The 26,905-nt window shown below is 37.3% G+C and overlaps 1 protein-coding gene across 1 annotated transcript in view; it reads left to right on the plus strand.

The window, feature by feature from the left end:
• The window catches only part of LOC150096926 (alanine aminotransferase 2-like), a 185,865-nt gene that overhangs the window by 114,061 nt on the left and 44,899 nt on the right, over positions 1–26,905 (plus strand). The window contains exons 9-10 of the mRNA XM_090408737.1: positions 4,987–5,095; positions 26,682–26,747. Coding sequence (XP_090264863.1) covers positions 4,987–5,095; positions 26,682–26,747 — 175 coding nt within the window. The remainder of the gene's footprint in view (positions 1–4,986; positions 5,096–26,681; positions 26,748–26,905) is intronic.

Here is a 26,905-nt window from a genome sequence, read left to right on the forward strand (position 1 = left end):
AACGAAATTGAGAGAATGAATGAAATTAAAAAGGTGTGACGCAGAAATCGAAAGTGAAAAAAAAATTGAAAGAATGGATGATGGCAAAAAAAGAATGAATGATAGCGAATGTTTGACGCATGTTGGACTGAAAGAACAGAAACAAAGAAAGATGAATGAGTGTGAAAATGGGAAGCGAAAGTTGGATGCATGTTGGACCGAAAGTACGGAAACAAAGAAAGATGAATGAGTGTGAAAATGGGAAGCGAAAGTTGGATGCATGTTGGACCGAAAGTACGGAAACAAAGAAGGATGAATGAGAGTGAAAGTGAGAAGGGGGGGGTTGAGAGTTAGAAAGTTAGAAAGATTGAATGATAGAGAGAATGTGTCGTGAGATTCGGAAGTTGAATTGGATTGGATGAGGCAAGAAATGAAATGGATGCGGAATTAAATTAAGAAAATTCAGGTAAAAACTATTATAAAATAAATAATGATGGAATGAAAGTGTTAACGAAAGATGAGCGAGTGGCGCTGTATGGTGACTCCATTATTAAAGGTGTGCTAGAGGATAAAATGCACAAGGTATGTTTTCCAGGCAGTAAAATGAGTAGAGTGATTGAGGCATTGAATATGAGGTGGGAACGAGCAAAAGAGTTAATTGTATTAATTGGTACGAATGATTTGAGAGAGAACAAAGAGCATGTCAAAATGAATGTCAGGAGACTGCTTGGAAAGATAAAGGAGAATAGTGTGACAGGAAGGGTGGTCAGTGTGTTGCCTAGGTATGATTGTGGTGAAATTAGGCGCAGAGCAAGGATTATGAATAATATTCTGGCTGAAATGTGTGAGGAGATGGGAGTTCAGTTTGTTAATGTGTGGAATGAGTTTGAGGGACGAAGTGAGCTGTATGGGAGCGATGGACTGCATTTGAGTGGTTATGGTGTGAGTTGCTTGGAGAGACTGCTGCTGGAAGGTAGAGAAGTGAATAGAGAGAATGAATCAGATCGAGTGGGAAGTGATGTGGAAAAGCAGAAGAGTAAGACAAGAGAGATTGAAGAGGTGGTTATGAATGGGGAAGTGAGTGGTATGAGTATAGAAAATGAGAGAATGGGTGTGCAAGAGGAGCAGGGAAACGGGGAGGCTCAGGGTAGACAGGGGTACACAGCACGAGAAAGGTGGATGCTCCAAGAGGAGGTGAGCATGTGTAGGTAGGAAAGGAATGGGATGACCAGGGATCAAGAGGAAACAGTTGGAATTGAAAAGGGTTTTAAAATGAAGAAGCAGAAAGGGAACTGGACCCAGTCGAGCATGGAGAGATCACATCGAGGGAGTGGTAGTATCAGTGGAACTAGCTGTAGATCCAGAAATGAGCTGTTGTGTTTGTATACAAATGCTAGATGTATAAGAAACAAGGCAGATGAAATGGTTGCACTAATTGCGTCTGTTCACCCAAAGATTGTCGGAATAAGTGAGACATGGTTGGAAGAGGATGACATCCTGGCAGGAATAGAGATGGAAGGGTATGATGTGTTTCATGAGGAGAGAGGGGGTAAAAAGGGAGGGGGGAATACTATTGATGATAGAGAAAGAGTTATGTCCATACAAAGTGGAGATGCAAGATGGATATAGTGCCAGTGGTTTTGAGGTAGTATGGTGTGAGGTAGAGGTGAATGGAATCAAATACTTGGTGGGATGTTGTTATAGACAAGGTAATGTGGATGGTGGTGATAATGAAATGTACAATGAAATTATCCAAGTAAATAAGAAAAGGGTGATCATTATGGGTGATTTTAATTATGGTAACATAGACTGGAATGATGAGATAGCAACTAGAAGTAAAGAAAATGAGTTTTTAAGGGATAACTACCTCAGGCAGTATGTAACAGATGGCACATGAGGATTGAGGGTCTTAGATTTGGTCATCTCATCAGAGAATGTAATTGTAAACGAGGTGTCGAATCATCCACCAATTGGTGAGAGTGACCATGAGGTGATTACCTGGGTGGTTGCCAGCAGTGTGAGGACCTCTGTGAGAAAAGGGTATATGTGGAACTACAAGGGGGTGATTATGAAGAGCTCAGGAGACAGCTTGCGGGTGTAGCGTGGAATGAGGAGTTAGCAGGAAAAGAGATCATTGTAGCTTGGGGGATTTTCAAAAACTGTTTAGTAGATGCAATGTCTAAATGTATTCCAAGGGTGAGAAGGTTAAATAAGGTGGGTGTGAGATGGATGAATAAAGAGATTAAGCATGCAATACAGAGAAAAAAAGGGCATTGTGGAGGCAGCATAAGAGAAGTAGAAATAACCAATTCCATGAGGTCTACAAAGACCAAGCAAGGAGGGTGAGTTGGTTGGTGAGGGTAGTTAAAGAGAGGTACGAACAGCAGTTGGCTAATGAAGCCAAAAAGAATCCTAAGGAGTTCTTTCGATATGTAGCCAGCAAAAGAAAGAAAAATTATGGAAGGATGACATTGATTGGAGAAAATGGTATAAAGACAGCTAATGCAGAATGTGTGATGGAGATATTTAATGAGCAGTTCATAAAGATCTTTCAATCTTGTGAATGTGACTTCATGGAGGGATTGAGAGCAGTTGATGATGGGGAGGAGAGACTGACTGTAGGTGAGCAAGAGGTGTATTTGGAGTTGAGTAAACTACATGTTAATAAGGCTGTGGGACTTGATAATATATCACCATGTATTCTGAAAGAATGTACCATCTTTCAGAATACGTGGCGTTGACATCTGCCTTGACGTATTTTTTTAATGAGTCTTGCACTCGGTCAAGTTCCTAAGGAGGGCAAGATTGTGCCACTTCATAAAGGAGATGATCGAACTCAAGCATCAAACTATAGGCCTATCTGTGTGTGAGGTGTTGTGGTTAAGTTGTTGGAGAAGCTTGTGAGAACTAGGATCCAGAGTTGGGTTGATAATAATGGTATTATCTTTGATGGGCAGCATGGATTTACTAAAGGGAAGTCATGTTTTAATAATCTACTTACTTATTACAATAAAGTGACTGCTTCCTTGGACAGAAGAGAAGGATACACAGTAATATACTTGGATTTTGATAGAGTACTGCATGATAGGTTGACAGTCAAACTGGAGCAGATGGGGTTGGATATTAGATTGGGGCATTTGATTGGAGACTGGCTATCTGATAGGTATCAGCAAGTTGTGTATGGGGGAGCAATATCCAGGAAAAGGAAAGTCACTAGTGGAGTGCCTCAGGGGTCTGTTTTAGGTCCATTGCTGTTTAACTTGTATATTAATGATATAGGTGAAGATTTGGATGGAGATATTCAGTTGTTTGCAGATGATGCAAAGTTGGGACAAATCATGAAGTGTAATGAAGATGTTGTGACCTTACAGGAAGACTTGAATAGATTGAGTGATTGGGCACGGAAATGGGGATGTGAGTTCAATGTTGCAAAATGTAAGGTTTTAAAATTTGGAAAACAAAGATGGGATGCAGAATTTATGCTTGGTGAGAATATATTTTTGCAGGTAGAGGAAATATAAGATCTGGGGATGATAGTGGATAAGGATCTAAAATTTAGGGGACACTTCACCAAAATTGTGAAGACAACACAAAGGCTTCTGGGAATGATGTGGAGGACACTGGCGTGTAGAAGTAGGGAGATTCTTGTTCTGTTGTATAAGGCTTTGATTAGGCCACATATGGACTATTGTGCCCAGATTCGGTTACCTGGTTTTCAGAAGGATGAAGAGATGTTGGAAAGGGTCCAAAGGAGACCGACTAAGGTAGTTTCTGACTTCTGGAATGTCGAGTATGAGGAAAGATTGAGAAGATGTAATTTGCAGAGTCTGGTGGACAGGAGGAAGAGGGGAGATATGATAGAGACCTACAAGTTGGTAAGGGATTGTTATAGGATCAATGCTGGAGAAGTTTTACAGAGAATAGTAGGAGATCAAGGGAGAACCAGAGGTCATCCCTGGAAACTGTATAAAGAGGGTGTGAGTAGGGGAGTGAGAGGCAGGTTTTTTTCGTGCAGAGTTGTGAATGATTGGAATGCCTTGCCTGAGAATGTGGTGTCTGCAAAGAGTTTGAATGGGTTTAAAACACGATATGATGAGCTGTGTGTGTGATAAAAGGACCTCCCAGATGAGTCTTTGACTCTATGAGGTCTTGGGGTGGTAATAATAATAATGATAATCTTATGTGCTGTTTTTGCAATATGTCCTCTAAACTTCAACTTCCTGCACAGTCACCCCCAAGTCCCTGGCCTCATCAGTTTCCTGCAGTTCAATTCCATTAATTTTATCCCTTCTTTCCAAAGTGCATTACCTTACACTGACAGCCATTTAACTTTGCCCGCAGTGCTAGTTGATTTAAATCTGTTTGCAGGATCTCTGCATCACCTTTATTTACCATCACTCTTCCCAGTTTAGCATCATCAGCAAACAACTAAATATTTCCTGTCAGATCATTTTCTATATCAGTAATGTATAAATTAAACAACAGAGGACCAAGTACTAAGTCCTGTGGTACACCACTGGTCACCTGCCTTCTCTTGGACTCAAGTCCTCCATAAACTATGTTTTTGATATGTCTTTCAGCCAACCTCTAATCCAAATCACCAAATTTATATTCATTTCCATTTGCTCCAATTTATGCAACAGAGTTCTATGGCGAATCCTGTTGAATGTCTTTGCAAAGACAAGCAATATCACTGAGTAGCCATTTCCTTGCTCCAACTCCATTATTATTTTATTATAAAAATAGGTGGTGTATGAATAGTGGTATAATAGAGGATGAGGATTAGGTAGTGAGCAAGTAGATGAATGATATTCATTGTGTGCTATAATAATAGACCATAGCAGAGCAAATTTCCCATATTGAGTTGCATAATTCCATGGAGGTCTTGTATTAAGAATAATAATAATAAGTTTCGTGTTATGTGTTTAGTTTACATAACATAACATGAACAGATTATATAAACAGACACACGTGATAATTTTAATAGCTTTTAAATTTCCCTGATAGGTGTGGTCTAAGGGGAGGTTTCTGTGAACTTGTCAATTTTAATCAAGACGTTATAAAGATTTATAGAAAGTCTATCGCTGTCAAGATGTGCCCAAGTGTCCTTGGTCAGGTAAATTCTATTCTATTTTGTAATAGTGTGCAATTATTATCATTAGCAATAAACCTCTATGGATTCTTTCTTTTAAGGTTACATGGTGATCAGCACTCATATTTGTAAATTCAGGGACACAAAAACACACATGTTGAACAGATTATTTTATTAATTACTAATAAAATAAAACTCTACGTTTAGACCCCAATATCGAGGTCATCATCGGAAGAATGCAACTGTATAAGGAACCAAGCTACATGCTCATGCCCTGTATACTGGTAAACTAAATCTACGTAGTTAATAAATCCTTTTTCCTAGCCTGACCTCTAGTGATAAAAAATAAATAAATAAATAAATAAAAAAAAATATATATATATATATAAATAAATAAATAAATAAATACAACTACAATAAACTGCTAAAGTCCTCATGTATTATTATTCTTCTGGATAGTTCTGATTGTTATAACATTTTATAACAATCAGAACTATCAGAAGAATATTAATACATGAGGACTTTAGTTTATTGTAGTTGTATTTATTTATATATATATATATATATATATATATATATTTTTTTTTTTTTTTTTTAATTTTTTAAATTTAATTTAATTTATTTATTTTTATTTTTTTATCACTAGAGGTCAGGCTAGGAAAAAGGATTTATTAACTACGTAGATTTAGTTTACTGGTATACAGGGCATGAGCATGTAGCTTGGTTCCTTATACAGTTGTATTCTTCCGATGATGACCTCGATATAGGGGTCGAAACATCAAGTTTTATTTTATTAGTAATTAATAAAATAATCTGTTCAACAAAATGTGTTTCTGTGTCCCTAAATTTACAAATGTGAAACCTCTATGGAGTCAAGACTCGTCAACATGACCACTGTCACCAAGTTTATTAAACTATGCCTTAAACTAGTTCAACATTTCTACACACACATTCTCAGGCTTATGCACTAGCTATGTGCCAAAACTCCCTCACCTAAGCTGCATGTCTCTGCTGTTTAAGTTTCCTACACTTTACCATAAAAAGTAAACAAATGCTAGTGTCACTGTGGATGTATCTACAAGGTGTGACAATTTAATTTCCGAAACGCCTGCATAGTGTCACCTGTGTGGTGATTTGGTTGGAGTCACGTGAGCAATATTCAAGTTTTAACTAATGCTTGCATAAACCTCAAGCTGATAGAGCCATTTGCTAGTTGGCTATTGCAAAAACAATAGAGATCTGCATGTAAACTGTGGCATAAAAAATGTGTGATCGAAATCTGGAGCAGGATGTTAACATCAAATTTTATGTAAAAATCGGCAAAACTGCTACTGAAACATTGGAGCTGTTGGAAGTGGCATATGGTGTGGATGCTCTGAAAAAGTCAAGTGTCTTTGAGTGGCATAAGAGATTCAAAGGTGGGTGAGAAGATGTGATCAATGACCCCAGAAGTGAGCAGCAAAAAAAAAAAAAAAGGACTGATGCAAATGTAAACAGAGTGCAAGATTTGGTATGGTCTGACAAGCGATTAAGTGTGTGATTAATGGCTGATGAATTGCAAATGAATCGAGAAACAGTCAGGGTAATTTTAACTGAAGAATTGGGTGGGTATGCAAAATATTTTTGTGAAGTTTGTGCCTCGGATCTTGACAGATGAACAGCAGCAGGGGTGGTTTCAAGTTGAAACTGATCTTTCTGCAAATAAGCACATTTCCGAGAGTAATTATGGGTGACAATACCTGGTGCTTCCGGTACGATCCTGAAACAAAATGCCAGAGCATGCAGTGGAAAACCCTGAGTTCGCCACATCTAAAAAAAGGCATGCATGTCACGTTCGCAGTTCAAGACCATGCTGGTGTGTTTCTTTGATCACAAGGGGACAGTCCACTATGAGTTCATTGAACAGGAACAAACAGTCAACCACAATGCTATTTAGATGTGCTGAAAAGATGAGATTCTGTTCATAGAAAAAGACCTGAATTGTGGCCTGATAAGTGGATCATCCATCACGACAATGCGTCAAGCCATAGTGTGCTCATTGTGAGAGAGTTTCTGGCCAAAAAATTGATTACCGAATTAGGTCATCCTGCTTATTCACCCAACTTATCTCCCTGTGATTTCTGGCAGTTTCCAAAATTAAAGACTGCACTAAAAGAACAAAGATTTTCTGAGATTGTTGATATCCAGCATATTGTGATAAAGGAACTCAAGAGTATTTCAGAAAAATAGTTCCAAGCCTGTCCAAGCCTTGTTAAATGCACAAGGGGACTACTTCGAGGTGACAGCAGCCACTAATGTATAGTTCCGAATGTAGGTATTTTACAGGTGTATTCTGGGAATTAAGTTGTCACACCTGATATATATAAAGAAAATCTCATAAAGAAGGAATTTGTAATGATTGAGAGTAAGTTATAAAGTTAAGTAATAGCAAGTTTATGTATAGACAGAGGCGTAGCTAGGGGTGTGGAGGGACGGTCCGCCCCAGGCGGCAATTTGAACCTTTTTGAACTTTCGCAGTTAATTCTAAAATACAGTCTCGAGAGCAATTTCCAAATATTATAATACTACTGAGAATTTTCCTCACACTTGCTGTAAGGGTTGCTAGTTGTGAGAGGAGTTTTTCAAAATAAAATTGATTAAGAATTACCTACATTACTATGAAATAGACTTTGCCAATGTCATCGATGATTTTGCTAACAGAAAAGCCAGAAAAATAACATTTTAGAATGTTGAAATTAAAGTTTTACTTCAAAAATAAATATAGTGTTTTAATTTATTTCCCTATACGTCATTTTGACATTTTGTAGTGTTTTTGTTATGCATTGAGAGGGGTGGCAAACTCAGAGACTGCCCCGGGCGGCAAAAGCTCTAGCTCTGCCACTGTATATAGAGGAACAGTATCTCAAACTAGGAAAGTTCCTAGCCAGGAGCCAGGAGGAGCAAAAATTGGCTCTTCAAGAGTATTTGATTAGACTGAATATGTGGGCAGACAAGTGAACTGCCATTTTTTTACAAAATGGAATTTTTTTGAAAGGCAAGGGTGGAATGGGATATTCTATATACAATTGGTGAGAGTATATTGAAGAAAGTAAAGGAGATCCGGACCTGAAATTTAAAGTTGTATTGATAGCATTATGAGGAGAGCACAACAATGGCAATGATGAGGACCTGTAAAATCAGAGGTTATTGTTTGGCTGTAATAGTCAATTTGTCCTTGATTAGGCCATATGACTGTGCACAGTGATTTAAATCTGTGCACAATCATATGGCACAACTGTCATGCAGAACAAAACTACCATCTGTCTTCTTTTGATATAGTGAAAGTGGTATTTTGTGATAGCTATACCATGTTTCTGTAAATATCTTTTATTTATATTTTATTCTTATTTGACCTTCATGGAATCAAAGACTCTTCATTAGAAACTTCTCCCTTTCAAACATAATGCTTTTAAAATTGTGCCTTATGCTTATTCACTGTTTATGCGCTACATGCTGTCAGGCAATGTATCCGAGCCACTCTCTGAGCAAAATGCCTGCTTTTTTTTATATTCCTGCTCACACTCTTCCTATACAGGTTCCAGAGAATGTCACTCTTTCTGCTCTGTAACAAATCTCATTATATCTCAAGCACATTTCTTGTTCACCAAGCTCTACTGATGCATTCTCTGTCTTCATACTCAACATTCGGAGGTGTGATGCCACCTTATTCTGCTTTGGACACTTTCCAAATAGAGCTAAATATATAGAGAAATCTGAAGGAGGTAAAGGAGGGTCTATTTATGGAAAGCTCCATATAGAGCTTTCTATAAATACATCTATCACAGAAAAAACCAACTAAAGATGGCTGAAGTTATTTAAATCAACTCTGTACACATTTCTGTTATTCGGTTCAGGTATATGTTTTCATTTGTGTAAAGTAAACCTTGGATTTTAGTTCAAGTAGCCAGGATTAAGTAAAATATCTGAATTTGACAGTTTTTTTTTCCTTCTCAGCCTTATAGTGATGGTGGATGCACAGAAAGTGCATCCACATTATTCATGTGGCTGCACTTTCTGTGTGTGTATAGACTTTGAGTTTCTCTGATTAAATCTAATGTCTAGAAGTGGAGCAAGCTCTGACCTCTCTATTACAACTGTGAATTCTAATTTAGGATGTCAAATATTTACATGATGCAGAATATTTTGAAGAGTGGATTATCCATGGCTCTCTATTAGACATCATTAATGTATCTTCTAGACTGTTTATTGCAGTGGAAATGTACTTTACTTCAAATATAGTTCTGTAATATTATCTACCACTGGAGAACAGCTAGCTTCTCATTGTCAGGCCTCAGTTCTATTTATATAAGATGCTTTTGGGAGAGTACTATTTCAGAGAAAAAAAAACAACCTAAATTGCACATACCTTTGTTTCCTCATGGTAGGTGTACTCTTCACCAGTTTGTGATAATGAGCTGCTTATTTTGGACCCTTCTTCCTGAAGGAAGAATGAAGTCCGTGTACTATTGTTGTGCACTGGTCTTGCAATTTCCTGAATTTCAGTTAATACCAAAGGTATTCTATTAAGTTGAAACTGGAACTCTGTGCATGCCAGTCAAATTCTATGCCATCAGTTATTCAAATCATACAATAGCACCTGCTGTGTGACATGGCTTGTTGAAAGACGTGTCTATTCCATAAAACTGATACTATTTGGAAGCATTGAAATAATCTATAAGTTTTTATATGTAATAGTTTGGAGTAGTTTTTCTGAACTTATTTGGTTATAGTGTCTGATGGGATATCAGACTAATGGATATCGTTCACTGGTGTTCACTTGAGTACATCATCCCATGAATCATTATTATTATCTCAAGATCCCCATGGAGTCAAAGACTCATCTAGGAGGTCCTTTTGTCATACTCACAGCTCATTATACCGTGCCTTACCCACACTCAAATTCTCTGCAGACACCACACACAGATAGGCCAATAATTTGATGCTTGAGTTCTATCACCTCCCTTATGAGGTGGCACAATCTTGCCCTCCTTGTATCCTTTGGAACTCCACCTGGTGCAAAACTCATATTAAAAAAAAAATGTTAAGACAGATGTCAGCTCCCCGGCACATTCCTTCAGAATATATTATTAAGTCCCACAGCCTTATTAACATCAAGTTTGCTCAATTCCCCATACACCTCTTGCTCACTTACAGTCAGTCTCTCCTTCCCATCATCAACTGTTCTCAATCTCTCCACGATGTCACATTCACAAAAATTAAAAACCTTTATGAACTGCCCATTAAGTATCTCCACTATATCTTCTGCAGCAGTTATCCTTATACCATTTTCTCCAATCATTGTTATCCATAATCATTTTTTTTTTTGGCTGGTTACATATAGAAAGAACTATCTAGGATTCTTTTTGGCTTCATTAGCTAACTGCTGCTCATACCTCGCTTTTGCTACTCTTACCAACCAAGCTATTCTCCTTGGATGGTCTTGTAATCTTCATGGAATTGGTTATTACCACTTCTCTTATGCTACTTCTGTAATGCCTATTTTCTCTGTATTTGCATGCTTAATCTCTTCATTTATCCATTTCACACCCACCTTATTCAGCCTTCTGATCCTTGGAATACATTTAGACATTGCTTCTGCTAGATAGTTCTTGAATATCCCCCAAGCTGCTGATTCTCCCCCCCCCCCCATTGATCTCTTTTTCAGATAATTCCTTATTCCATGCTACACATGCAGGCCGTCTCCTGAGCTCCTCATAATCACTAGATTTCTAGTTCCACATATACCATTTTCTCACAAAGGTCCTCATACTGCTGGCAACCACCCAGCTCTCACCAACTGGAGGGTAATTTAACACCTCATTTATAATTACATCCTCTGATAAATCCAAGACCTTCAATCTTCATTTTCCCTCTGTATATACTGTGTGAGGTAGTTGTCCCTCAAAAACTCAAGAAACTCATTTTCTTACGTTCAGTTGCTATCTCATCATCCTAGTCTATATTGTCATAAATTGCCCATAATGATCACCCTTTTCTTACTTGCTTGGCTAATTTGATTATACATTTCATAGTCACTACCATCCACATTACCAGGTATATAACAACATCCACCTAAGTACGAGGGATGTCCAGAAAGTAAGTTCCGATGAGCTGTCAGAGAAACAAAAATATACTTTCAAAAAAAACTTTATTGGAAATTAAAGTAGACATCTTTCACTACTTTTCTACATAATTTCTACCATTGTCAGGCACTTATCATAAAGGGCACTAAGAGTTGTATACCTTCGTCATAGAAGGTTGCTGCCTGTGATGCAAACCACATATTGACTGCTTCTTTGACCTTGTCGTCTTGAAACCGCTGGCCACCAAGGAAAGATTTCAGATGTTTGATCAGGTGAAAGTTACTTGGCACAAGGTCAGGACTATATGGGGATGATGGAATTGTTCCCCAGCCAAAGGTGGCGAGAAGTTGTTGTGTTACACTGGCTGTGTGTGGGCAGACCTTATCATGAATCAAAACAACACCCCTGGTAAGCATGCCATGTCGTTTATTCTGGATTGCACGATGCAGTTTCTTAAGGGTTTAGCAGTACATACTTGCATTGATTGTGGAGCCTTGACCCAAGAAGTCTGCGCAAAGTTCCTTGTCTGTCCCAAAACAGTGCACATGATTTTTCGAGTGGAAACCATTGTCTTCAATTTCATACCTTGACTGGTGATGAGGTGTGCCTCCACTCCATGGACTGTTTGGATTCGGGGGTTGCGTGCAACACCCGTCTCATCCCTGGTGACAAGCCTGCTCAGGAAGCATAGCCATCCTCATGGTAGCGTGTCAAGAATTCCAATGCACTGCCCAGCCGATTCACTTTGTGTTGCTCTGTAAGCAACTTCGGCACCCAGCATGCACACAATTTCCGAAAATTCAGTTTCTCTGACACAATTTCATGAAGACATGGATGTGAAACTTCTGGAAATTTCAGTGACAGTGATGTCATACTAAATCCCCTATTCTGTCAAATCTTCTCTTCAACTGAACACAGGGACATGCCAGTAGTGTCCAGCACCTGTGTGCAAAACTTTAGTTGGCACCCCAATACCCCTCCCCAGTAAAAAAAAACATTTTATAAAAACGCTATTTTTAATATTTGATACCATAAAGTGAGTATTTCATTTTGAATTTTGTCACTTAATGCCTTTTCTAATAACTACATTTTACTTCCAATTATTGGCATGTTATCACATTCTGTAATGTTGCATAAAAATTCAAAGGGCTCCCAAACGCTACTAAATGAATCGAAACGCTCCTTCATTGAAGTAATTGCTGTTGTGAACAAAATGTTGAAAAATTTGGTTTTGAATTTCCTTTTTGCATCAATGGACTCTGGGGTATCTGGTTCCTTGTCAAAGAATTTCTTTCTCTTTCGGATCTGATTATCTAACTCAGGACTAAAATCGTCTGTTAAATTCGAATCTATTGCGATGCATTTTGCTTGGGAAATATAATTCTCGAAGGAATCTTCAGAGTTATGGAAAACGAAAAATTCAGTTGTCCTTTTCAAGGCATTTGCTGCTGATTTAACATTCATGCTTTGTGATTGTAACAACTTACTTGTACAATTGATTTCTGTAAGTACATCGTGCCAGATAATTAATCCACAAATGAATTCATAGCTATCTAATTTTGATGTGATTGAGTTTGCTACTATACGTGTAAGTGAATCTTTTTCCAATTGAACGACTTTTTTTAACACAGAATAAATGCCTTTCAATCTGGTCTTCAAAGCACTAACGGCATTAACACGGCTGTCCCATCTAGTATCCCTTAACGATTTCACTGTCAATTTACACGACATGGACTGAAAAATATGGCAACGCTTTGTCGATCCCGAGAAAAACTTGTAAATTATTTGAATGGTTGAAAAAAAATTAACAATTTCAATAGCTTCATTTACTGCATCAACAACGACTAAATTTAAGGAATGGCAGACACTTGGAATGAAAAAGGCTCTTGGATTGATATTTGCAATTTGAGACTGCACACCATTTCTTTTACCTCACATGTTGGCTCCATTGTTGTAGCCTTGACCATGAAGATTCATAATAGATAAATCACTTTGTTTAAAATAATTTAAAATTTCTTTGGTCATCTGTATTCCAGTTGTTTCTATAACGTTAATAAATTCCAAAAAACTTTCTTTAATTTCCACATTGGCGTTGTGACCCTCAGCTGCTTTTTCAATGTGGACATAATGCACAACAATGAACATCTGTTCTTTATGACTTTGATCAGGTGTACAATCCACAATAATTGAGAAATACATTGCATTTTTGACCATGTCCAAAATCTTATCCTTTGTAGTTTTGGCGATCAATAAAATAATTTCCTTCTGGATATCTTTTCCCAAGTAATGAAGCTTGTGTGGATTTTCTATTGCCTGTTTTATGTTTTTCTAAGAATGGTTCAAATTTTGAGAATTCGACCAACTTTAAAAATTTACCATTATTTTCGGTGAATAATTTATCTGAAGACCCTCTAAATGTCATATTTTCTGAGGCCATTGTTATTGAAATTGAAATTATTCTCTTCAGCACTTTATCCCAATGTTTTACTTCATTCAAATAGAATTTGTTCGTCAAAGAATCAACAGTTTGACCACCAGAAAATCGTTTTTTTTTAACTCAGTCCACTTTCCATAACAATCAAAATGCTGAGTGCTTCATTCATGTCTCTTCAAAATCAACGTCATGTGTCCCCAATCATTTGTGCTGGCCTTTGCTAAGGTAAATTCATCACTACTAAATATTTTGCAACAAAAAACAGAACACTCTATCTAATTTGGTTGAATATACAAGTCATGATCTATCCACTAATTCACCATTTGCTGTTTTTCGTTGGAAATATATTTTGCTAAATGATCGCCCAACACGGTCTTTCGGATGATGTTTAATTTATTATTATTATTATTATTAAACAAGACCTCATGGAGTCAAAGACTCATCTAGGAGGTTCTTTTATCTCGCACACATCTCATCATACCGGGTCTTAAACACATTCAAACTCCTTGCAGACACCACACTCTCAGGCAAGGCATTCCAATCATTCACAACTCTGCACGATAAAAACCTGCCTCTCACACCCCTACTCACACCCTCTTTATACAGTTTCCAGGGATGACCTCTGGTTCTCCCTTGATCTCCTACTATTCTCTGTAAAACTTCTCCAGCATTGATCCTATAACAATCCCTTACCAACTTGTAGGTCTCTATCATATCTCCCCTCTTCCTTCTCTCCACTAGACTCTGCAAATTACATTTTTTCAATCTTTCCTCATACTCGACATTCCAGAGGTCAGAAACTACCTTAGTCAGTCGCCTTTGGACTCTTTCCAAAATCTCTTCATCCTTCTGAAAACCAGGTGACCAAATCTGGGCACAATAGTCCATGTGTGGCCTAATCAAAGCCTTATACAATGGAACAAGAATCTCCCTACTACACGTCAGTGTCCTCGTCATCATTCCCAGAAGTCTTTGTGTTGTCTTCACAATTTTGGCGGTGTCCCCTAAATTTTAGATCCTTATCCACTATCACTCCCAGATCTCTTATTTCCTCTACTTCCTACAATATATTCTCACCAAGCATAAATTCTGCATCCCATCTTTGTTTTCCAAATTTTAAAACCTTACATTTTGCAACATTGAACTCACATCCCCATTTGCTTGCCCAATCGCTCAATTTATTCAAGTCTTCTTGCAAGGCCACAACATCTTCGCTACTCTTTATGGTTCGTCCCAACTTTGCATCATCTGCAAACAACTGAATATCTCCATCCAAATCTTCGCCAATATCATTAATATACAAGTTAAATAGTAATGGCCCTAAAACAGATCCCTGAGGCACTCCACTAGTGACTTTCCTTTTCCTGGATATTGCACCCCCATACACAACTTGTTGATACCTATCAGATAGCCAGTCTCCAATCCAATGCACTAATCTAATATCCAACCCCATCTGCTCTAGTTTGACTGTCAACTTATCATGAGGTACTCTATCAAAAGCTTTTGCAAAATCCAAGTATATTACTGTGTATCCTTCTCCTCTGTCCAAGGAAGCAGTCACTTTATTGTAATAAGTAAGTAGATTACTAAAACACGACCTCCCTTTAGCAAATCCATGCTGTCCATCAAAGATTATACCATTGTTGTCAACCCAACTCTGGATCCTAGTTCTCACAAGCTTCTCCAACAACTTAACCACAACACCTGACACACAGATAGGCCTATAGTTTGATGCATGAGTTCGATCACCTCCTTTATGAAGTGGCACAATCTTGCCCTCCTTCCACTCTTTAGGGACTTGACTGCAAGACTCGTTTAAAAAAATATGTCAACGCAGGTGTCAACTCTCTGGCACATTCCTTCAGAATACGTGGTGATATATTATCAAGTCCACAGCCTTATTTACATCTAGTTTACTCAACTCCCCAAACACCTCTTGCTCACTTACAGTCAGTCTCTCCTCCCCATCATCAACTGCTCTTAATCTCTCCATGAAGTCACATTCACAAGATTGAAAGATCTTTATGAACTGCTCATTAAGTATCTCCACCACACATTCTGCAACAGCTGTCTTTATACCATTTCCTCCAATCAATGTCATCCTTCCATAATCATTCTTTCTTTTGCTGGCTACATATCGAAAGAACTCCCTAGGATTCTTTTTAGCTTCATTAGCTAACTGCTGTTCATACCTCTCTTTAGCTACTCTCACCAACCAAGTCACTCTCCTTGCCTGGTCTTTGTAGACCTCATGAAATTGGTTACTTCCACTTCTCTTATGCTGCCTCCACAATGCCCTTTTTCTCTGTATTGCATGCTTAATCTCTTTATTCATCCATCTCACACCTAACTTATTTAACCTTCTCACCCGTGGTATACATTTAGACATTGCATCCACTAAATATTTTTTGAAAATCCCCCAAGCTGCATTGATCTCTTTTCCAGCTAACTCCTCATTCCATGCTACACCTGCAAGCTGTCTCCTGAGCTCTTCATAATCATCCCCCTTGTAGTTCCACATATACCCTTTTTTCACAGGGGTCCTTGCACTGCTGGCAACCACCCAAGTAATCACCTCATGGTCACTTTCACCAATTGGTGGATGATTTGATACCTCATTGATAATTACATCCTCCGATGAGATGACCAAATTGAAGACCCTTAATCCTCTTGTGCCCTCTGTTACATACTGTCTGAGGTAGTTATCCCTCAAAAACTCAAGAAACTCATTTTCTTTACTTCCAGTTGCTATCTCTTCATTCCAGTCTATATTGCCATAATTAAAATCCCCCATAATGATCACCCTTTTCTTATTTGCTTGGCTTATTTGACTATACATTTCACTATCACCACCATCCACATTACCAGGTCTATAACAACATTCCACCAAGTATTTGATTCTATTCACCTCTATCTCGCACCATACTGCCTCAAAACCACTGGCCCCATTTCCTTCTTGCATCTCTACCTTGTATGGACATAACTCTTTCTCTATCATCAATAGCACTCCCCCTCCCTTTTTACCCCTTCTATCCTCACGAAACACATCATACCTTTCCATCTCTATTCCTGTCAGGATGTCATCCTCATCTAACCATGTCTCACTTATTCTGACAATCTCTGGGTGCACAAACGCAATTAGTGCAACCATTTCATCCGCCTTATTTCTTATGCTTCTAGCATTGGTATACAAACACAACAACTCATTTCTGGATCTACAGATCTACCACTCACTTGATGTGATCTCTCCATACTGGACTGGGGCCATTTCCCTTTCTGCTTCTTTATTTTAGAACCCTTTGCAATTCCATCTGTTTCCTTTTGATCCCTGATCATCCCATTACTTTCCTGCCCCTACACATTCTCTCGCCTCCTCTTGGAGCATCCACCTTTCTCATGCTGTGTATCCCTGTCCACCCTGAGCCTCGCCGTTTCCCTGCTCCTCTTGCACACCCATTCTCTCATTTTCTATACTCATACCACTCACTTCCACATTCATTTCCACTCCTTCAATCTCTCCTGTCTTACTCTCCTGCTCTTCCACATCACTCCCCTCTTGATCTGATTCATTCTCTCTATTCACTTCTCTACCTTCCAGCAGCAGTCTCTCCAAGCGACTCACACCATAACCACTCAAATGCAGTCCATCGCTCCCATACAGCTCACTTCGTCCCTCAAACTCATTCCACACATTAACAAACTGTACTCCCATCTCCTCACACATTTCAGCCAGAATATTATTCATAATCCTTGCTCTGCGCCTAATTTCACCACAATCATACCTAGGCAACACACTGACCACCCTTCCTGTCACACTATTCTCCTTTATCTTTCCAAGCAGTCTCCTGACATTCATTTTGACATGCTCTTTGTTCTCTCTCAAATCATTCGTACCAATTAATACAATTAACTCTTTTGCTCGTTCCCACCTCATATTCAATGCCTCAATCACTCTACTCATTTTACTGCCTGGAAAACATACCTTGTGCATTTTATCCTCTAGCACACCTTTAATAATGGAGTTGCCATACAACGCCACTCGCTCATCTTTTGTTAACTCTTTCATGCCATCATGATTTATTTTAATAGTTTTGACCTGAATTCTCTTAATTTCATTCCGCATCCATTTCATTTCTTGCTTCATCCAATCCAATTCACCTTCTGAACCTCGCGACACATTCACTCTATCATTAAATCTTTCTAACTTTCTAACTCTCGACCCCCTCTTCTCACTTTCCCTTTCATTCATCCTTCTTTGTTTCCGTATTTTCGGTCCAACATACGTCCAACTTTCACTATCATTCTTCTCACTTTCACTCTCACATATCTTTCTTTGTTTCCGTATTTTCGGACTAACATGCGTCAAACTTTCGCTATCATTCTTCTCACTTTTACTGTCATTCATCTTTCTTTGGTTCAGTACTTTCGTTCCAACATGCGTCCAACTTTCGCCATCAGTCATTCTTTTTTTTTTAGCTATCATTCATTCTTTCGATTTTTTTTACTTGCGATTTCTGCACCACGCCATTTCTACTTTCATTCGTTCTCTCAATTTCGTTTCTTTCCGCCTCACTTTTGTCCCTTTTAACATCCGTTACGGTTGTCAAATCGCTCTTTTTCTTTTTTCCTGATTTTTTAACATTTTTTCACCTGTCTTTCTCGCCATCCTTCTCTTGCAAACGTGCACTCACGACACAATCGGTACTAGCACTTTCTGTCATCAACTTCATATTCGCATTCATCAATTCCTTGTTCAGGTCACATTTTGCACACACCCTTCTTCCATCTGCACTAAACATTCACAAATCATTTATGTAATCGAAGGAATACATATAACAGACCTCACACTTAACGAACCGACTGAAATCCAAATTAAAATCATGGAATGACAATGCCGCCGCCATTTTTTTTTTTTTTTCTCTGCAAGTTACTAGGTCTAATATTAACGTTTTCGTATTTAGTTTAAGCAAGAAAAAAAAAAACCCAAATTAATAATATCGGTAGCGTACAATGTTTACAGCCGCTCTTACTTAAACAATTACGCATATATACTTAATTATTCCTAGTAAAACTTATCTGAATCAGGAGCTCTTCAAAACACGTTCGTAGCGCTTGACCCACTAGCGTTATCCCAAATGTTAGCTCATACTGGCCTTTTCAGTACTATCTTTTCAATTTGAAAATTCTGTAAGTTTTCTGGCCAATATGCTATGTTTTCAAGATCAGAATAGCTAGCTATCTCTGCAGCACTCATTTCTACATCCCTATTTGAACATTCTCTTTCAAACACTACGTCAATTGAGTTCCCATCATCCTGTTTAGTTGCACTCGTACCAGTATTTGATTCAATCTTAATGCAAGTTTCATCAGTTTCAGCTCCAGGTCTCACAATGGTTACAATTCCACCAGTGCCGCGCGTGGGTAGGAGGTGCCCTTGTGCAAAACTTTTTTCATCGCCCCCATAAAATAAGTTTCCATGGAAAATGTTTGTGAAAAATTTTACTTTGTTAAAAGTACAAAACAGTTGATACGCATACATAAAAAATAAATTTTATTTGACAATAGTAAAACACTGTAATCATTAAAATTCATTAATAAGGAATTTTTAATAATAAATATTTTCAAAAATGTTTATTTCGTTAATATATAAATATGACAGAATATATATACAGAAAATTACTTTTATTTTATGTGTTGTTATAGTTTCTTACCTTCCAAATTTGCAGAATAATGTCACTGTTTCATTCACAATCATACATCCACAAAGGGAAAAGCACAGCATAAGGATGAATTCACGGTCTGTCTTAAACTAACAATTTCCACTAAAAATATAATAAACAATCAAGAATATTTATATAATTTTCACTGAGTCGATGCTTACTCTGTGAAATAAAATTGTGGTAATATTGATAAGTTCGTTTAAACTCTTATCTCATATTTTTTGACATCTTTTAGGTGCCTTTTCTTCTGTGGTGCCTGTGTATAATGCACACTTCACACACGCCACCAGCCAGGCCTGACTGCAGATATATAGATCGGTCTCTAATTGGAAACTTTTGTTCTCAAACCATGCTCGTGGAGAGGTATTATTTTGTCTTCTTTCCATTCCTTAGGTACCTTCCCCAGTGCAAGACTTCATCATCAAATTCTTGACATTCAAGGCGTGTACAGGATATGATAGTACTACATGAAAAACTTACATCACCACTAACTTCCTATCTAGAATTTTCTTCCAAATCAATCTGTTACCTGTCAAGACCCTAACATTATCAGATCTTATATTTCTATCTTCTAAGACACTTTTTACCATATCAATCCACATATACCTTGGTCATTCTCTGGGTCTTTTTCCTGCCAACTTGGCAGAGAACAATTGTTTGGCTAATCTTTCCTCTTCCATTCTGTTTAAGTGACCATACCACCTGAGATTAGCTCTACTAACACATTCCTAGTTGCTAACAATATCAAGTTCTTTCCTAATATCCTCGTTCATCAATATGATATTGCCATTGATGCCATTTGTTCATGCCTCTAATATTTCTCCAGACTGTTAGCTGTGGTTTCTAGTCTTTGGTCATGTGTTTTATTTCTAACCCAGCTCTCAGATCCATAAGTTAAAACTGGCTTGAACACTGTGTTATATACAGCTAATTTAGTGTTTTGACTCATTTCTTTTATTCAATATAAATTAATTCAGTTGACCCAGTTTTGTATTCTATTTCTAATCAATTTTTCCAACATTTAGATCACAACTATAGATATACAGACTGGAGAGGTATATTACAATACCAGCTTTATTGATTCTGTTGTCTATTTCCATATTTAATTTACCATCTTTACTAAAAATAGCTGAAATGTTTTACTTGTTTTATAGGTTCTCCATTCACAATGCAGTTGATATTTTCAATGCTTCTGCCTATTTTCATTGTCTTTGACTTGTTATTGGTGACCTTTATATCAAATTTATTACAACAGCAATTCAATTTAGTCAGGGAATCTTGCAGACTTGTACTGGATTTATTTAGAATTATAACATCATCTGCAATTTTGATATCAGGTTTAATATCACTTTCCTTCATAATGTGATCCATATAGATAATGAACAGCAGAGGGGATAATTTACATCCTTGTCTGACACTAGATTTAACATCAAACCATCTTCCTGTACTTCCTTCAATTCTAACCTGATTTACAACTCAAATAAAAACCAAGTGTTGCTTGATATAATGCCCCATTGACACCATACAACTGTAGAGTTTTGAATAGCTTCTCTCTTGGTGCCTTCTCATATGCCTTTTCCAGTTCTGCAAAACTTAAAAACAGATCTTTGTTATATTCTCATGATTTCCCAACTATTTGTAGTAAAGTGAAAATCTGATTCTGACAACCTCTATTTGGCTTGAATCCAGCTTGTGCTTCACCAAGCTTCCCTTCCACAATCATGCTCAACTGTTTCTCAGTATACTTGCATAAATATTACCAGGAACACTCAGTAGGGAAATACCTCTGTAATTCTCACATTCAGTTTTATTTTCCTTTTTATATATGGGTACTATGAGAGCTCTACTCTAATCATCGGGAATTCGTCCCTCTGTCCAGGCCTTCTGAACTATGCAGTGCAGCCACTGTAAGACTTTTATGCCTCCATACTTGAGCATTTCTTGTCAAATATCATGTACTCCAGCTGCCTTTCCATATTTCCACCTTTGATAGCTTTTTCTACTTCAAGTATGGATATATATTCCTGATTGCATGCCTGTTGAGGGTTTTTTACCACTGTACTGTTATTGATTGTTTCATTTAGCAATTTTTCGAACTAATTACTCCATATATCAAGGATATCGTTTTCTCCAGTTTTCATGTCACCTTTATCATCTCTAATTCCTTTTACAGCACTCTTTCCTCCATTTCTGAGCTTCTTCAATAACCTTCTGAATATCTTGCCACCTTCTTGATATTTATTTTCTATGTTCTTACCAAAGTTCCCATGACTTTTGTTTAGCTAGTTTTACAGTGATTAGCTTTCTTAAGACTTTCATTTAAATAACCAGAACAAGGCATAGCTAATTGCACATTCTTTGTGTCATCCATTCCCACAGCCTTATTTACATCTAACCCAAGCAACACTTGATACAGTTATCGATTCTTTCACCTTTAATTCTTGCCTTCCTTCTACATGTTGCACAGCATCATTCACACCACTGTGATATACACTGATGAAGTGTTCATTAAATTATTCCATTATATCATTTGCTAAGGTTACTCTGCCTACCATATAACACCAGTATTAACCTGCCATAATTATTTTTCCTCTTGCTTGCCACATAGCAGAAAAGTTTTCTTGGATTAGCTTTGACCTGACTGGCCAATTTCCTTTCATATTCTAGTTTTTCTTTTTTAAAGCATGCTTGTCACTTTTCTGGCCTGCACTTTATATTCTTCATGCATCTGTTCACTGCAAGCTGTCTTGTACTTCCTCCATAACAACTGTTTTTGTAACACTGCTTACTTGATTTCACTTCATCCATCTCATTCTTACTCTATTTATTCGCTTAACTCTTAGTATGCAGTTATGCATTGCTTGTGTTAGATATTGCCTTATCATATCCCATGCACTCTTAACATCCTTTCTACACAAGCATGGATTATGGTCAGTATGAATTTGTAAAGGGTAGGTCCTGTTTTTTACTTGCATTTTATGATAGAGTAAAGAGTGTGTTAGATAGAGGAGAATCATATACAGTGATATTCTTGGACTTGTATACAAGTAGTCAAAAGGTGTCAGACCTTATTAATAAAATACTATGGATGAGAGAGGCAATTGATGTGAAGTCATTAGCCTGTATATTCAAGTAGCTCAGATGTGAAGATACTTCACATGCAATATTGCTTATTTAGATAAAGTATTAAAACCAAGAATATAATTTCTTGGCATCCTTAATTTGTAATAGAGCCAAGTTAAAAAAACTTTCAACATCTATCTCTCAGCCAGAGTATTTTATTAATGTCTGACACCTTTTGACTGCTTGTACATGAGAAATATATGATTCCTGCATTACTTCAACCATGGTATTTCTTTTGGGCCTGGCTCCCACTGATGATATCTATTAATGTTGAAAGTTTATTTTTCACTTGGTTAGAGTATAATAAATTTAGTTTAATCCTTAATCCAAGTGTGAGCAAACAAAGTTTGCGCCTGAATGTATCTTCAGGACTGGGGTAAGGTGGTACAACACCAGGGCACTCCTTTGCGAAGGTGGAGCAAGCTACCAACACTCCTATCTCAGTATCTCCCATAATGCAAAACACATCTCCTTGTGGATATATCTAATGCTCCCACTGAAGAGACCTCAATAAAGGTCAAAACTAGTCTGGGTTGTGGCCCTTCCCTTAATGCATAACATTAGACATATCCGCAAGGAGATGTGTTTTGCATTATGGGAGATACTGAGATAGGAGTGTTGGTAGCTTGCTTCACCTTCGCAAGGAGTGTCCTGGTGTTGTACCACCTTACCCCAGTCCTGAAGATACTCTCAGACGCAGACTTTGTTTGCTCACACTTGGATAAAGGATTAAACTAAATTTATTATGATATCTATTAATGCTTGTCAATGGGTTTGCTTACTTCCTGGAGAGTAGAGAGGTTCTACTTGGTGGTAGGTTTTTGCCTGTCACTAGGTGGAACTGCCACTGAATTTCTTGGAGTGGTTCAGGTGAGGAGTAATGAGTTTAGTAGTGACCCTGAAGGGTCACTCGGTGAGATTTAGAGTGATCTTGTAGATCAGTTTTTGGAGAGGTATCCCTGCACTTATACATACTTCAATAAAGGTCAAAACTGATCTGGGTAGTGACCCTTCCCATTATGCATAGCATCATACACATTCAAAAGGGTGTGTGTGCTATGCATTATGGAATACTCAGGCAATTGATGTGAAGTCATTAGCCTCTATATACAAGTAGCTCAGACATTAAGATTCTTCACACACAAAACTTGTTTTACTTAGGGGAGGCTGGGGTATGGTTGTCACAGTTTTGTATTTTGATTTTTTATACATTATATCTGCAGGGAATTTGATTCAGACATACTTTAATATAAACAACCTACATCTGACTTTATAATAAAAAAAATTAGTCCCATGAATAATATCTATAAAATTGGGAGATAATTCCCTTTATCTGTAGCAATTGTTTTGTGACAATTTACCCTGTGCTTGGGTTGGTTGTCACACTATCTGGAGTTGGTTGAAAGATTGATCAATGGAATGGATGATTTATCATCCATTGATCAATTTCTGTATTGATATTTCTTTAATGGTCCAAAAACAGATCGATCTAGTGGCTGTAAACGATTGGTGCTATGCAGTAGGAATGAAAGCATAACTATACCATTTTCTTTTCCAAATTTTAGTCCTTCCAGAGACAGATGTGATCCATGGTTATCTAGAAGCAGTAAACATGGTTTTTCTTTGGTAGATTTAACAAAATTGTGAAAATGCTTCAAGAACTTGAAAAACAATTCTTCAGTCATCTATCCTGAAGGATTACTTCCACCTTGACAACCAGAAGGTCCATTTCTAATGAAGTGGTCTTTGAAGTGAACACGAGGGAACACACAGACACTGCTAAAGTAACAAGTGAACCTCTCTCTGCTGATTTGACTGCTCAGACTTGCTTATTATTTACATTATGTTTGTTGAAGCTGGTTGCTTCAGGTGATCTTATTGATAACTTACTATGTCGCTTCATAAATGCTGAAAACTAATCGGCACCAGCTTGTTTATTGCTCTCCCAGCTCTGTGGTATTGTTAAATTATTTGCCACAGCTACTTCATATGCAATCTTTTGAACTTCCTTCGGACTGAGATCAAAATATATGTCAGAGGCTTGGAGGAGATAGGCCACCAATTCATTTTCTAATTCAATAAAAAAAAATTTGCCAATTACTTTTGTATCCTACGATAATTATGGGCTGTGTAATACTGTTGTTAATTTCTGGCAATATTGTGCAATAGTGCAGTAATTTATATTATAATCCTTTGCGACACTTCTTATTTTATTATTGTCTTTTTTTACCTTTCAAGTAGCATTAATTCCTGGGACACTTCACCTCTAGATGTCTTCTTTTAATAATTTTGCAGCATTATTATTAAGGCCTGTTGTTAAAAAAAAATATAAATAAAATAAAATAAGATCACATGATACAGCAAGTTAAAGTGGATTGATTGTCACATGTGACAAATAACCCCAAATGTTCTGTGACAACTTGATCCATGCCATTAAACATATTCTAACCTATCTGCTCATTTATTAAGGAGTTTAAAAAGTGTCAAAAATCATTAAAGTAAGAAGGGACTTTCTTACTTTAATAGAAAGTAAGAAAACTTAAACTTACTTTAAGTTTAGAGTTCCTTCTAACTAAGTTAGAAGGAACTCTAAACGACGAGATTAAGTTGAAAAAACATCATTAGTAGATGTTAAGAAACAAGTACTTACTTGAGAGAAAATAAGCTGCACAACAATATAGGGCCAGCCTGGCTGGCCGAGTGGTTAGCATCTCTGCTCTCTAGCCAAAAGGCTGTGGATTCGAATCCCGCCAAGGGCATTGATGTTTGTGATTGTCTGTGGAAACACTGGTGGTGTTGGTGTAGTTGCGGTCAGTTGTGGATGGGTGGTGGAGACAGAGTTGTAGAGCAGATGCCCTCCCTCGATGAATCGTTGGACTCCCTGGAGGTGCTGTACCTATAGATTAGTTTGTGGAAACACTGGTGGTGTTGGTGTAGTTGCGGTCAGTTGTGGATGGGTGGTGCAGACAGAGTTGTAGAGCAGATGTCCTCCCTCGATGAATCGTTGGACTCCCTGGAGGTGTTGTGTAATAATAATAATATACTTCGAATGCGTGAAAACAAATGACAACATGTCCTGTCTTCACCCCACTCCACGAGAAATGAGTGATCACGGGGAGAGTGGGGATGTGCCTATTCATCTCTATGACATATTAGTATGTACCTATAGATTAGTTTCTATGTTATAGCGTTTGTGACAATCTGCCCATGTGACAACCATACCCAGCTTCCCCTACTTGGATAAAGGATTAAAACCAAGAATATAATTTCTTGGCATCTTTAATTTATAATAGAACCAAGTTAAAAAATTTTCAACAAAAATACATAAAAATAGTTACTTCTGGAATTTTCACTCAAAGTATTGTGACTTCTTGGAATAATACAAGCATATATGATAGAAGGATCAGCAGTGCAGGTATGGAATCATGGGCTCTTATGGAGTAATGTTATGTACTATAGATTACAGTTTCTATGTTATAGCATTTGTGACAATCTGCCCATGTGACAATCATACCCAGCCTCCCGTACTTTTTTTTTAGGCTGCTGTTGACTGTAGAGTAAAACCACCTCAATTAGGAGAGGTCTAATTATATATATATATAAAATAAATAATAGAAAGATTTATTAAATGCACGTATGTTTAACATTATTAAGTAGTGTTGCTTAAGCAACACTACTTTCCATAATGGGGATAAATGTAGTGCCCATCAAATCTCATCAGGATATTGTGGTCATACTTCATAACTTTCCTTATGCAGTCTTTTATAAAGAACCTGCTCTTGTATAGGACTTTCTTTTTTTTTTTTTTCCAGTGAACCTTATATGTGGAGGTGATAGGTCAAGATTTTTTCTATTCTTGGTATTTCACACAATGAATAGCTGTGGATTTTCAGAATAGAAAAACCATGTATCTTGTTATTCCTTTGTAGATGGAATAAAGGAACTCTGTAGATGTGACAGGTATCTAAAAGTTCCTTGTGCATACAAAGTGGCCTATTATGGACAACTGGATGAATAGCCAACATCTACCTAAAATAAGATATTTCATGTCCCAACTATGCTATGGACACTGTCCACAGAATCAAATTGAGAAGCCCCTGTACTTCATTACAGAGTTCAAACATGACTTTTTTTAATATTTTATATTTATATATAATTTACTTTAATTTATATAATGAAAGTATAGCATTTTGAGAATTTTTTTTTTTTAGGCTGCCGTTGACTGTAGAGTAAAACCACCACAATTAGGAGAGCCCTCTTATGATACATTTATTAATGTGAGTATGTTAAGCATACTTTAATAAAGTTCAAAATATTAGATATGTGCAAAATGACAAATACAAAGGTGGTCTGAAAATTTCTCAGCCTAACAATGAAAAAACAAATTTATAATTTCAAAATTATTTTTATTTTTCAACATAATCTCCCTTAAGAC

Source organism: Typopeltis vanoorti, chromosome 18 (assembly GCF_054136105.1).
Source record: "Typopeltis vanoorti isolate ZY-2024b chromosome 18, IOZ_Tvanoo_1.0, whole genome shotgun sequence".
Lineage (NCBI taxonomy): Eukaryota > Metazoa > Arthropoda > Arachnida > Uropygi > Thelyphonidae > Typopeltis > Typopeltis vanoorti.